The 13,158-nt window shown below is 55.5% G+C and overlaps 5 protein-coding genes across 5 annotated transcripts in view; 4 read left to right on the plus strand and 1 right to left on the minus strand.

The window, feature by feature from the left end:
• Positions 1 to 1,719, plus strand: part of SPRG_21155 (hypothetical protein) — a gene marked incomplete at both ends in the record, with an annotated part of 4,216 nt that extends 2,497 nt beyond the window's left edge. Inside the window, 6 exons of the mRNA XM_012352450.1 lie at positions 385 to 707; positions 757 to 1,036; positions 1,102 to 1,297; positions 1,344 to 1,407; positions 1,456 to 1,544; positions 1,596 to 1,719. Of these exons, the coding sequence (XP_012207840.1) occupies positions 385 to 707; positions 757 to 1,036; positions 1,102 to 1,297; positions 1,344 to 1,407; positions 1,456 to 1,544; positions 1,596 to 1,719 (1,076 nt within the window). The remainder of the gene's footprint in view (positions 1 to 384; positions 708 to 756; positions 1,037 to 1,101; positions 1,298 to 1,343; positions 1,408 to 1,455; positions 1,545 to 1,595) is intronic.
• Positions 1,720 to 1,774: 55 nt separating this feature from the next.
• SPRG_12500 (RecA protein) lies at positions 1,775 to 3,592 on the minus strand (the record flags this gene model as incomplete). Its single annotated transcript, XM_012352411.1, has 13 exons — positions 1,775 to 2,012; positions 2,064 to 2,089; positions 2,138 to 2,201; positions 2,251 to 2,364; positions 2,413 to 2,459; positions 2,506 to 2,572; positions 2,620 to 2,694; positions 2,743 to 2,939; positions 2,983 to 3,046; positions 3,103 to 3,184; positions 3,239 to 3,322; positions 3,372 to 3,456; positions 3,508 to 3,592. The coding sequence occupies 13 exons, from the start codon at positions 3,590 to 3,592 to the stop codon at positions 1,785 to 1,787; spliced, it is 1,218 nt and encodes a 405-aa protein (XP_012207801.1). The 3' UTR covers positions 1,775 to 1,784.
• Positions 3,593 to 5,372: 1,780 nt separating this feature from the next.
• On the plus strand, positions 5,373 to 6,862 carry SPRG_12501 (hypothetical protein; the record flags this gene model as incomplete). The annotated part of the gene is made up of 6 exons (XM_012352412.1): positions 5,373 to 5,507; positions 5,554 to 5,656; positions 5,705 to 5,788; positions 5,831 to 5,948; positions 5,999 to 6,087; positions 6,461 to 6,862. Exons 1-6 carry the CDS (start codon positions 5,392 to 5,394, stop codon positions 6,860 to 6,862), a joined length of 912 nt encoding a protein of 303 aa, XP_012207802.1. The 5' UTR covers positions 5,373 to 5,391.
• Positions 6,863 to 7,596: 734 nt separating this feature from the next.
• Positions 7,597 to 9,688, plus strand: SPRG_12502 (pyruvate kinase). The gene is made up of 8 exons (XM_012352413.1): positions 7,597 to 7,749; positions 7,801 to 8,086; positions 8,132 to 8,398; positions 8,440 to 8,560; positions 8,602 to 8,833; positions 8,871 to 9,042; positions 9,090 to 9,333; positions 9,378 to 9,688. Exons 1-8 carry the CDS (start codon positions 7,627 to 7,629, stop codon positions 9,613 to 9,615), a joined length of 1,683 nt encoding a protein of 560 aa, XP_012207803.1. The 5' UTR covers positions 7,597 to 7,626; the 3' UTR covers positions 9,616 to 9,688.
• Positions 9,689 to 12,421: 2,733 nt separating this feature from the next.
• On the plus strand, positions 12,422 to 13,010 carry SPRG_12503 (hypothetical protein; the record flags this gene model as incomplete). Its single annotated transcript, XM_012352414.1, has 1 exon — positions 12,422 to 13,010. One exon carries the CDS (start codon positions 12,422 to 12,424, stop codon positions 12,902 to 12,904), a length of 483 nt encoding a protein of 160 aa, XP_012207804.1. The 3' UTR covers positions 12,905 to 13,010.
• Positions 13,011 to 13,158: the final 148 nt, after the last annotated feature.

Consider the following 13,158-nt stretch of genomic DNA (forward strand, 5'->3'; position numbering starts at 1 on the left):
TGACAGCGAGACCTTCACTCAGCGGTCTTCAAGGACGATGCTGAATCACCCAGTGTGAGTTAGGGTGCTTGTGAGAATGCGACGCACAGTGCGCATGCTGAGGTATTGAACCTTGGGTTTGCTCTTACCGGCGGCTCCTTCACTGGGGCTTTGTAGCGTCCCTTAATGTGTGAAACCCAGCGCCGAGTGTAAATCCTGTTTGACCTATAACGTTGGGTTAAAGTATACAATTGGCGGGAACGCGTTTGGGTCTGCAATTTTTAATCGCAAGTGGGGGCGGGAACGCCCAAGTTCCGATACATTGCCGCGCTATTTTTTAAGCAGATAGAATTAAAATAAGCTCGAATAATAATAATATGGCTTGACGGGTATTTGCGTCCTCAGTTGCCAACATTCGCCATCTTCAAGCTAACTCGCCCAGCATGAGTGGCATGATGCAAGGAGCGCACTACGAGCACGATGCCGAGATGGCCGAGGAAGACATGGGCCAAGCACAGATCCAGGGCCCATGTGGGATCAATGCGCTCGAGCAGTCGGGGATCAATACCTCGGATATCAACAAGCTGAAGGACGCCGGCTTCCACACGGTCGACGCGATTGCGATGGCCACCAAGAAGCAGCTCATCGCGATCAAGGGTATCACTGAAGCCAAGGCTGACAAGATGATAAAGGCGTCTCGTGAGATGGTCAACGTGGGCTTTACGACGGTGGGTCCCATGCGATCCATGGCATGCCCTGACCTTTATGGCGTGCTAGGCCTCCGACGTGCTCCAAAGTCGTAAGGACCTTATCACCCTCACGACGGGCTCAACAGCGCTCGATGAACTGCTCCGCGGAGGCTTCGAGACAGGCTCCATCACCGAAATGTTCGGCGAGTTCCGCACTGGGAAGACGCAGCTTTGCCATCAATTGTGCGTCACTTGCCAACTTCCCGTCGACAAGGGTGGAGGTGAAGGAAAAGCCTTGTACATTGACACCGAAGGAACGTTCCGGCCGCAGCGCCTAGTCGCGATCGCCGAACGCTACGGCCTCGACGGTACTTGCTCGACGCACGATCTACTGTATGATGTCGAGTACTCATCACGTCGATCAAAATCCTAGGCGACAGCGTCCTTGACAACGTCGCGTTCGCCCGTGCGTACAATTCGGAGCACCAGATGCAACTCCTTTCGCAAGCATCCGCGATGATGGCAGAATCGCGATACGCGCTCGTGGTCGTTGATAGTGCCACTGCACTCTTCCGCACCGACTATTCGGGACGGGGCGAGCTGGCTGCTCGTCAGCAAGAATTGGCCAAGTACTTGGACGTATTTTTATCGACCAGGCGCATTGACTTTTTGTAGGTTTCTTCGAGCCCTCACACGTATGGCAGACGAGTTTGGTGTCGCAGTCGTCATCACCAACCAGGTACACGACACACAGTGGTGGCCCGGCGCAGTCACTCACACGTCGTAGATGACAGCGAACCCGGACTCGGGCATGTTTTCGAAGGATCCGCTGCAGCCGATTGGCGGCAACATCATGGCGCACGCCTCGTGCACGCGGTAGAATATCGTCCGTCGCGAGCGCGCCGTCCCTCAAATCCAACGACGTAGGCTGCGTCTCAAGAAGGCTCGTGGCGAAAACCGGGTCATGAAGGTGATCGACTCGCCGATCCTCCCCGAGGCCGAAGCCATGTACTCGATCACGGAACAAGGGATCCAGGACGAGCAAAACTAAGTAACAAATATCTAAGACACCGCCATCTGTATGATCTAGTCTTAAGCGGTTGACCAGCGCACTCATTATCGGGTTGTCGTGGTGGTGTCCTCCTCGATGTGCACGGTTTTCTCCATGTCGTGTACCTCGGCCATAATGGCGTGGATGTCAACCCCATCGACGTCGATACCAGGCGTTGGTTCCACAGGCACTGGCGAAGGCTCTGGTGGGGCGTCGCGCGTCAAGAGCGCAGCGCGAATCTGAGCCTCGATCGTCCGCGCAATGTCTGGGTGCGCCTCAAGGAACTGCTTGGCCTACGTCATGAAAGCGGTTGAGTCAAAACCGACTGCGCCACGTCAAAAAACCTTGCTGCGTCCTTGCCCAATTGGCTCTAGTCATACAGGAGATGGAACCTTCATAGCGCGCAGTTATTGAGTACCGTCGTTGTAGGCATACCACGAGCCGGACCGCTTCATGGCGCCAACCTGCGTGCCGAGGTCGAGCTAAAAGCATCCGTCTTGGTGTGTAGTATCTGATGAATGAGAAACGTACGATCTCGGACATGCGGTCGATGCCTTTGCCGTAAATTACGTCAAAGTTGGCGACTTTAAAGGGCGGCGCGAGCTTGTTCTTGGCCACCTTGACGACGGTCTCATTGCCAATGATCTGGTGTGCCAACATTGATGACTGCAGAGAAAGGAGAGCACAACATACGTTTTCGCCTTCCTTGATTTGGGTCTTGCGGCGAATATCGAGACGAACTACGGCCCGGTGAGCTCGAGCTCGACGCAGTCTAGCATAGAGTACTCGATGCATAGTAGCGCAACGCCGTGCCGCCGGACGTGACTTCAGGGGACCCAAAAATGATACCAACCTAAGAGAGAGCTACGTAAAGGTTGCGATTAAAGAAATTGTTGCAACCTTTTGGCGGATCTGGTTGAGGAATATGATCATGCAGTTCGACTTGGAGAGAGACCCTGTGAGCTTGCGCAGCGCCTGCACGTGCCAATGGAGCACAGAACTCACTGTTGGAACACGTCCTACCTGGCTCATGAGACGTGCCTGCAGCGCGATCTGCTGGTCGCCCATTTCGCCCTCGAGCTCGGCGCGCGGCACGAGCGCAGCGACACTGTCAACGACAACCACGTCGATGGCTCCGGACCGAATCAACGTGTCGGCAATTTCGAGCGCTTGTTCGCCAGAGTCGGGCTGCGACACATAAAGCTCGTCAATGTTGACGCCTAATCAAGGGGTGTGCGCTAATTGTTTCGTCATTTTACGTACCTAGAGCCTTGGCATAGTGGCCGTCGATTGCATGCTCGGCGTCAATGAACGCGCAAGTTCCACCCTAAACAATCAATGCACCGTTCAGACTCACGTACAGCGGATTGAGCGTCGTCCTACGTTCTTTTGGGCTTCGGCGATGCAGTGGAGGGCAAGCGTCGTCTTGCCCGAACTCTCCGGACCATACACCTCAATCACCCGCCTATTTCATACAGTAGTGAGCTTCCTTATGGTTATAGCGTCGATGATGAGAGACCCGCGCGGCAGACCGCCGATGCCAAGTGCTACGTCCAACGAGAGCGAACCCGTTGATACGACGTCTATGTCGTGGGCGACGCCACTAGCCAAGGTTCGGCATAGAGCTAACGAGACCACGAGGCTGCACGTACCTAGCGCCGAGTTGCATCACAGCGCCCTTGCCAAAGCTGCTCTCGATCTGGCGAATGGCCATCTGCAACGCTTGGCCCTTGTCGCCTGCAGAAGCTGCAGTGAGCGCCTAAGGTTGACCTCCATGTATGCGTGTACCAGAGGCGCTCGGCGAAGCCTTTGTCTTCTTGTAGCGAACGAGCGCGCGGGCCACGATGGCAGGCGCGCGAGAAAGCGACAGCATCTCGTTCCTTCCCGAAGCCTGAAGCACTTGGTTGTGATCGAGTTTGGATACATTCGTACGCTATTTCACGCCTCTGGTCACACTATACATGATTAAACGCCCAGAGCTCTCGTCGGCGCCTTGCAAAAAGCTCCAATAGAGCCTTGCTTGAAGTGTTTCGTACGAAACAAAGCAATCGTGTAGTGCTATCAAGGGCATACATGAAGACAACGCACGATATGATGATTTGATGTTTACAGCGCGCTCCCGGTTCGGAAGGCATGCGCTCACAGTATCTTGTGTCACACTATATTCTTCTAGCGCAAATGTAAATGTAAATACCAGACGAGAGAGAGGTAATACTGTATATCATGTATTGTATATCATAGGTAATGTGTTTTAAAAGGATCAATTTGGCGCCAAAGTCGCCATCGTTCAAGTGAGCGGGAACACTCCATGACGGCAGCTCTTGGTGGTCAAACAACGTATCGATCTACAATTATCCAATTGATATTATGCGGACGCAGTACGTAGACTGTGAGGGCACGTACTGATCGTAGTGACGTTATGGGGTCGGTCCTCGCTACTAACAGGTCCCGTGCGGGGTGAGCTGGTAGGAACTTTTGAATGCGAAGCGTTGTTAACCGGTATTTGCGACGACGGCGCGTCGCTTGCTGCAGTCCTCGCGCGCTTTCACATTCGCACCTAATCGGAAAGTTGCGTGAATTTCAGTCAAGTGCGCCGTCGTACTTAATCGAAATTGTTATACTTTAATCAAGTATAACGTCCGGCGATGTGACAGCACTTAACAGGAATTTCCAATTCGCACTTAAAAGGACACATTTGGCGCGATATGATTGGCTTAGACCAATGAAACTGCGTTTCATTGGTCAAAATGGCCGTATATATAGCCAATGGGTTGGCCGGATTGAGACACGACACGCCGAATTAATCCCCTGGGATGCTGGTACACCACGTAAACGTTCCTACCAGGATTAATAAGAGGCTTAACGCTATTACTTCACGCTACGTATTACTATGGAGGAGAAACCAAGAGTTGTTTACAATCTTCGCGCATGCTTCCAGAGTTGTCGAAGCAATATGTTTGCTACTATAGCGCGCAATTCGTAAAAAAAGAGTAGACGCAGCACCTGGTTGTACAAATGTACCGGTACGTCGATTTCATCGCGGCAGCGTTCTCAACAACGCACCACGGCCCAGACCACCGCCATTCGATGAAAGGCACCGCGAGCCACACCGTACGTTATCACCAGCGTTATCACCATGAGCGCGAGTCTACGGTGTGATTTGAAGTCTATACAATTTGTACAGACGTTTCTTGGAGGAACACGTGTGGCGGCAACCTACCAGTAGAATAGCGTCAACTGGTTGGCTATAAATGCGACCAATCGCAGAGCAAGGCAGGCAATCCAATCCGACACGATGAGCCCACGTCGTCATTGTCAGCTTTGTGCAGTGTTTCTAAAAATCCAAGTGGATTGATTGGCTAAATCCAGCCACTTATAATAATTACTAAGCTAGATAGACAGAGCATAAATTATTGAATCCAACTCCTGGAAATCTCTCTGGAGGCCAAGAGACGACCCTGGACCCAAGCGACCGCCACTGCCTCGCACCAAACTGTACATTAATTTCGAGCAGAAGGCTCTTCAACACCCACGCAAAGTCGAAGTCTCGCAAATTGCAATTCCTGCTCCGTGGAACTGCATCGCTGGGCCGAGACTTCGACGAGGTGTGCGTTGTGCCTGAGCGCGAAACCTTCGGCAGGCCTAAATTTACTCGACTTCATCGCACATACCATGTCCTTTGCGCCCACGCTCTTCAGTGACAATGGCAAGGCACTGCCCCTAGCCAACACGGACGAAGTGTTCATTCTGGAGCGACCGTCGATCGCGTTCCAGTGCCTTGTCGACGGGTGCGTACGATCCCCAGTACACGCGCAGTGGCGATGCCGGGAGTAGACATAAGTTCAAGGCCTCCGGTCGCATCTACATAACGACTCAGCGACTCGTGTTTTGCGCCGACAAGGCCGCAACGCAGCACGGTCGGTTCTTTCAAGCCTTTGTGAGCGCGTTAGCTGGTGGTGCTATGTGTGCCTGAACACGAACGTAGGAAATCCCACTGGATAACATTGCGGACGACAAGTTCAACCAGCCAATGTTTGGCTCGTGCAACATTTCTGGCGACGTCTTCCCGGTAACACGACACCATACAGCGTTGAGACGCCAAGGCAACTAGGTGGGCACGGACGAAGGGGACGTGGCGACGCCGATCGAGTGGCGTGTTTCGTTCCCGAACGGTGGCACAGGCACGTTCTTGCCCATCTTTCTTCGCCTCATGGAGCACAAGAAGCATGGTACATCGTTCGTACTTGCACCGTGATCGATGTCCAAGCGCATGTTCTAGCGGGGCTTGTCGACGAGGCGTTTGCAGAGAAGCAGCGCAAGGCGTATGTGGACCCGAACGACCCAACGGTCATCTATGTTTCGCAGCCCGTACGCCCGCGTGGTAAAGACACTGTCTGAAATCGAAGACAAAGACAAGCATATTTCTGGCGCAACTACCACCTACCTTCGATATCTTGCCCCAAACGACTGGGCGTCCACGCTCATTGCTATGCTATGCGCTATACGGGCACCTTTAGTAGAATACTGGATGGCAGCATGGTTCATATGCAACCACACTATAGCGGCATTGGTATCGCTCAACCTTCACGACGCCGTCAAGTCCTCCTGTTGGCGGTAGAGGTGCTGCGACACGGCGCTGCCACGTCACAGCGTGGCTTTGGGGATGTGTCAGTGCCATGCGAATTTTTCATTGGTCGATCGTTGTGTGTATACTAGACCCGACTTTCGAAGTTGCCGTTAGTTTATCTTTTGCACGGACGCCGCCACATCGCCTCGCATGATCCTCCCGCGCTACTCTGTCTTGATCCCGACGCTCGTAGTCCTCAGCTACGGCGTGTACCAAGCCTGCCTTGAGCCTGCCCTCGGTGACGAGTGCGCCACGGACGACGACACCGACGAAGCGGCCATTGACATTCTGCCGCGTATCGTCGTCAAGGTGGCGCACACGGGCAAGTCGAGCCTCCGAAAGGCACGGAAAGCGAGACCCACCAAGCGCGTCCACTTCCAACTGCCTCTTGCTTGCGATACCCACCAAGACGACCACCGCCATCTCAGCAGCTGCAAAGACATGGTGCTTGCGCCGACCACGCGGCCCCGGCGACACAGCACCGGTGCAATGACCGCCGGACCACTCGTCGTGTAGGCTCGCTAGCCCATCTTAACATTAGTGCTATTTATTATGATCCATCCTTCCCTGGACATTTACCGCACCACAGCGCTAAGAACAGAGGCGCCCAGGCCAATGGCGGAAACCTGGTCATCGAACGCGACGGATCAGTTGAAGTTTGGGGACGGGTACCAGGGGACGCCCATCTGGTCCGACCACGTGCGCTCTGTCGTCATCGACGATTGGGAGGAAGAAGCCAATGGCAAAGGTTCAATACGTCGACGCAGTACGAACTTGCCCCTTCCAGCGTTGGCTCCCAAGGGGGATGCTTTGGTGTCCACCATCGACGACCACCCGTCGGACAAAGTCGTTGGAGGCGATCGTTAACGGACATGCGAGGAGCCCACGACGCGTTACATCTCCTTGAAGCTGCGTCGGCGAGATTCGAGGTTCGTCATCCGCAACACGAGGTTCGTGATGGAGCATGACCTCGCGCACCTGACCGCCGCCAGGATACTCCAGGTATTCTTGTTGGATGGCCATATCTTTTGCTCCAGAGCGTGTTGGTTTAGTCCGCTCTGGGCTCGTGCCGAGGGGACAGCCTCGGTACGCTGCGGATCAGCGGCGGCTCGTCGCACGCTTACCACCGTCGTGTGCGTTGCGACGTATGCCCATCGCTCGTTGAACGTTCACGCAGTGGTGGCGCCCCGCGCCCCGTGACCGCTGCTGTTGTGCGATTGGTTGGAATTTATTTATTTTCCAACGAAAAAGAAACATGCAAAGATTTGGAAGCCTGAGGCATGCACAGCGAGAACCAGACCTTGTCGCCGCGCCATCGGCTCACGCTCCGCGGGGGCTGGGAGCACCGGCCGCGCAGCGTGTCGTCGCAGCTGCATGAGAACCAAACCAACGGCGACAAGCCGGTGCGTGCCGTTGGCAGCGCAGCCTCGTCCTCATCCACGCTCACTGTGTAGGTCTACAAGGTTGGCATCTCGCTGGCGCAGATCCTCGACCGCAGCTACACGCTCGGACGCTTTCGCCAAACCAAGATTATATGCGCTATCGGCCCGAGCTGCTGGTCCACGGAGATGCTCGGGCGACTGCTCGACGCTGGCATGAACGTCGCACGCTTCAACTTCTCCCATGGCGACCATGCACTGCATGCACGGTCGCTGTCCAATCTTCGCGACGCGATGCAGACGCGCCCCGGGTGCCACTGTGCCGTGCTCCTCGATACCAAAGGCCCTGAGATCCGAACAGGTAATCGCCGGAAATCCTGTCTCGGAATCAACATCTATTCTGTAGGACCCTTGAAGGACCACATACCCGTGCATCTCGTCTCGGGCCAGGAGCTCGTGCTCGTGGCCGACGAGTCTTTTCAGGACGGCGACGCGACGCGCATCGGATGCAATTACGCGCATCTCGCGACGTCCGTGTCACCGGGGTCCACGATCCTCGTCGACGACGGTGGGCTCACGCTCAAAGTGCTGGCCTGCAAAAGCGCTACCGAAGTCGTGACGCAAGTCCAAAACAACTACGTGCTCGACGAGCGCAAAAATATGAACCTGCCCGGTACCTCTTGACGCGCAACGTGTTGTCTCACGACAACGTAGGGGCTGCGCTGCGTATCCCTGGCATCACGACCAAGGACGAGCACGATCTACGCGAATTTGCCATCCCACAGCGCGTTGACATTGTCTCTGGTTCGTTTGTCCGGTCTGCTGCCAACGTCCGGTATGCGCATTTCGGTTTGAAGACCACTGAGTCGTCCATAGTGCGATCCGGGCCTGCCTTGGGGAAGCTGGCAAGTACATCCGTGTGCACGCCAAGATCGAGAGCCTCGAGGCGCTACGTAACATTGATGAAATCATCGCGGAAGCCGATGGCGTCCACGTCTCCCGCGGCGACCTCGGCATGGAGCTGGCCCCAGAGCAGGTGTTTATGGCGCAAAAACTCATCATTCGCAAAGCCAACCTCGCCAACAAGCCTGTCGTGACGTCCACGCAGGTGCGGGTCCCGTCTTATAATCGCTAACGCAAAGCAGATGCTCCAATCGATGACGAAATGCCCGACGCCGTCCCGCGCTGAGTGCACTGACGTGGCCAACGCTGTCCTCGATGGCACGGACTGTGTCATGCTCTCTGGAGAAACCGCCAAGGGCCAATATCCCGTGGAAGCGGTCACGACCATGGCGCGCATCTGCATCGAAGCAGAGGGTAGCCTTTTGCATCAACAACATCCAATGTCACCACAGCCGACGTAGGCTCACTGCACTACCCGACGCTGTACACCAACCTGCGCGACGCGACGCCCAAGCCCATTAGCATATGCGAAGCCATGGCTTCGTCGGCCGTCGAGACGGCGATTGACATCCAGGCCAAGCTCATCGTGGCGCTTACCGACTCGGGCTACACAGCCAAATGCATCGCCAAGTACCGTCCAGCAGCGCGCGTCCTGGCGGTGACGGCCGAGCCGTACGTCGCACGCCAGCTCACAGGCCTTTCTCGGTACGTGTAATGATTCATCGGGCGGGAGAATGAAGGCGTACTAGCGGCATCACGTGCCTCAAAGTGGCTTCGATGAGCGGCACGGACGACCTGATTGACATTGCAATCGAGCACGCCAAGCGTCAACGCTGGATCGCGAGCATGGACATCGTCGTCGTCTTGCACGGGCTCGTCGAGGGCGCACCAGGGCGCACCAATGTGGTCAAGATCATCCAAGCCAACGACCATGGGTACGCGTCCCCAATGAACCAACGATCACCGGCCAGCATCGCGTTTCCGTGATGCATGACGCAGGCAAACTACAGTATGCAGTAATAGGCAAACGTCGAATAATGTATGGACCCACTAGCAGTCATTTACACGTCTGTTGTTGACGCAGTGCACCGCCAGAACTTAGCATCTCCTCTCCGCTCCGGCGGTAATGTGCTCGATTCTATTCCCAGCGAGCGAGATGTGGTGCGAACGATGATGCTACACAATGATCGTCCGTTCGATTCGTGTCGCCTGTGCCATCATCAAGAACGTTTGGTACCCGCCGCGCACTAGTAGGTGCGACGACGGGTAAAGCAGAGGAGGCGGCGTGGAGTCATCGTCGTCGGAGGCTACTGCAACCGAATCGACGAGCGTGGGACGATGTTGGCACATGGAGCCGTTGTCGTCGCGCTGTTTACTCATGCCTTACCGCGTCGACATTACCACCGCCCTCAATTCGGACAAGTCCGATTTTCAGTCCAGATAGTACGTGATTGGCGCGCTGATTCTTGAATGCACCAATCCCACGATGGAACGCCGTATCTTGGCCTCCATTCTCGCGTGGCGCCACGACGGAGGGGGCACGGTGACCTAATTAGCGCACTGGTGGTATGTTGCCACCACTTCGAAGGTCGCACGAAACATGTGGCGTGTCACGTCGTCTGTGTGGCCATCGTAGACAGTGCACAGCTTGCTCGCCTCACTTTCCAACTTGCCACCAATCCAAGACGAGAATGACAACAGCCTTGATGCCGGCCACAACGCCACTGTGGCACCGCCCTCTCAACGTTGTCCTTCTGCCCTCTATGCTCTGCGCACCAGCGCCGACGCGCCTTCCCGGTATTGAAGCCCTCTTGCACCCGACTACTCCAGGCCCAACGACACCTAGCCCAATGACGACACGATCTCCGCGCTGGCGCCACTCGAAGTACTGCACGGTCGAGGGCTGCGAGCGCGTCTCACAGCGCAACGGTCTCTGCCACCGCCACGGCGGAAAGCGCACGTGCAAGGATGCATCGTGCAACGCAAAGGACCGCGGCAACGGCTACTGCATCAAGCACGGTGGTGGCCGGCCCTGTGATGTCGCTCAATGCACAAAGAAGGCTCGCCGTCAAGGCCTGTGCACACAGCACCACCGCATGGTGCTGGTCAACGACGCGTGCTAATGGATCCGGAGGATGCATGAGCGTACCTTTATTTAAAGCAGAGAAATGGATTGTTTTGTTATCCACTCGGTCTATATAGCGTTGTATGATGCTACGCCTCGTTGGAGGGGAAAGCCAGCGAATTTACGTCGCCAACATGTCATATCTGTCCGCAATCACAAAGAGGGCCTATTTAGCTGCCCGAACTTGGCACTGCGTGCAGCGGCAAGTTATGTCCAGCACCAGGAGACAGGAAATGTCATTGCAATCTCCTGCTCGTTCCAGCACTAATAGAAAGATGACTGCGGTGTAGCATACCCAACGTCGTCGCAAGGTCTTTCGGCTTCGTTCGCGGTGCTGCTGCGACGTGCCAACGTACGTCGAGCAATCAAGAGCCCAGTCGCTTCGTGGTATTCGCGTTTTCCAGTCCGAGCTGCAGGGCTCGGCGCCCCGCGTCGTCGTCGTCGTCGGCCCATCCCCATCCGTTCAAAGTGACTGCATGACAGTAGAGCGCCACTCCATCTAGTACGTCATTCGCTCCTCGTATCGACTACGTATACACGTACGTCGTCGTCGTCGTCGTCGTTGATGGCTTCTTTCAATCACATGGACTCGGCGTCGTCGAGCTGCTTGAAACAGTCAATACCGCGATTGCTCGAGCAAATACGTCATGGTCGCAACGAGTACATACTGGTATACATTGTGGTCGGTGTCCCATTATTCCATAACACTGAGCGCCTTTGTTTTATGGCCATTGCGAGCTTCGACGTCACCGCTTCTTGTCCATGCGGGTGCGAGTGAAGCACCAAAATTCGATGTTTCTTCTTAACACGGATTGCTCTGTTTTGCGACGTAGGGCGACGCTGCACCCAAGAATGCACCTGATGCACTAATCGCAACTGATGATGCATCGGATCCTTGAAGTGGGCGTACCACGTCGGCATTATTTAGCGCTGCAAAGAGACTTGTCACCACATCGCAGCGGTGTGCAAGAGGCATGGAGAGTGCCATTCGCACAGCTTTTGTTTGGCCATTCAAAGATCTCGTCGAACAACAGACACGGTGTACAGACGCCATGGTTGTCCTCTAAACAGGTCTGGCAGCGCGTAATGCCGTCGCGTCGTTTAGTTTACAGTACCGCCGCGCCGGTCCTGGAGGAATCAAATTCCGGGTCTCCACCACGTGTCGCAGAGAAAAAGCGATCTTTTTTCTGGTGTACTAAACGCCGACGCCGCGTTCGGCAGCCGGTGTCCCAGTGGCCGCTGTAGAATAGACCTGCGGCCACGTTTCTCGCACCGTCTCGACATTGCCTAGTAGCGCCTCATTCACTATGAATTCGCTGCATGACGACAGCCTCTCCTCTTCGCGACGAGCGATCGACCGTAGCAGAGTGTGATCTGCGGACAGCGGCTTACCGCAGCGCCGTACCACGGCGTGGATCTTCTCATCCAGGATGACGTGGAGAAGGGCCAACTCTGCAACGTAAACAATGGCCCTATCGCCATCTGGTTTACATCCCGGATCTACTTCATACAAAGCTGTAGTGTCGAGGTGGTACGGCGCACTCATGATAACAAAACAGCTGCTTTCGCCATGAGAGTGGGATGATGCGCGGGTAATATTCGCTTCGATCTTCTTTCCACTGCGAAATTGCATTTCGAGATTGGCGCCCAAACGACCAACGCAGCATCATGATGTACCACCACTACTCGGAGGCCCCCTACTATGCCGCCGCACCGCTGCCCGCGCACCCGCGAGACATGGTGCTTCTGCCGTCGATGCTCTTCCGCGACCACCTCGTGTCGTCCCCGCCCTATGAGCAAACGCGTCCCGCGCCGACGACGTTCGCACTTCCGTCAATCAAGAGCCTCTTGTGCGAGCCCAGCATTGCCCCAGTTGAGGTGACGGCAGTGGTGCCGACCAAGCCACGCTGGCGCCCGTCCAAGTACTGCACGGTCGAGGCCTGCGAGCGCGTCTCACAGCGCAACGGTCTCTGCCACCGCCACGGCGGGAAGCGATCGTGCAAGGACCCGTCGTGTAATGCCAAAGACCGTGGGAACGGCTACTGCATTAAGCATGGCGGTGGTCGCCCTTGCGATGTGGCCCACTGCGGCAAGAAGGCGCGGCGCCAAGGCATGTGCACGCAGCACTTTCGCCTCGTGAACACGCCGTAGAAGACTTGACGCGCACTGTACATTACCAGGCTTTCCGTTCCTGTGGTAGCTCGATTATTTAAGAAGCCGTTCGTCGGGCCAGAATCGAATAGACGATGATTCCAGATTGACAAGATGATTCCTACCCGCATCTAGTACATGGTTCAGGAACAAGCCTGTTGCTTCAGAATATCTGGGGACCTTGAGAATGCACGCGCTTTCCAACGATCCGGTATACAGTCCTATCATCCTGTCCAGCGCCACATCTGGGTCTT

Source organism: Saprolegnia parasitica (assembly GCF_000151545.1).
Source record: "Saprolegnia parasitica CBS 223.65 unplaced genomic scaffold supercont2.99, whole genome shotgun sequence".
Taxonomy (NCBI): Eukaryota; Oomycota; class Saprolegniomycetes; order Saprolegniales; family Saprolegniaceae; genus Saprolegnia; species Saprolegnia parasitica.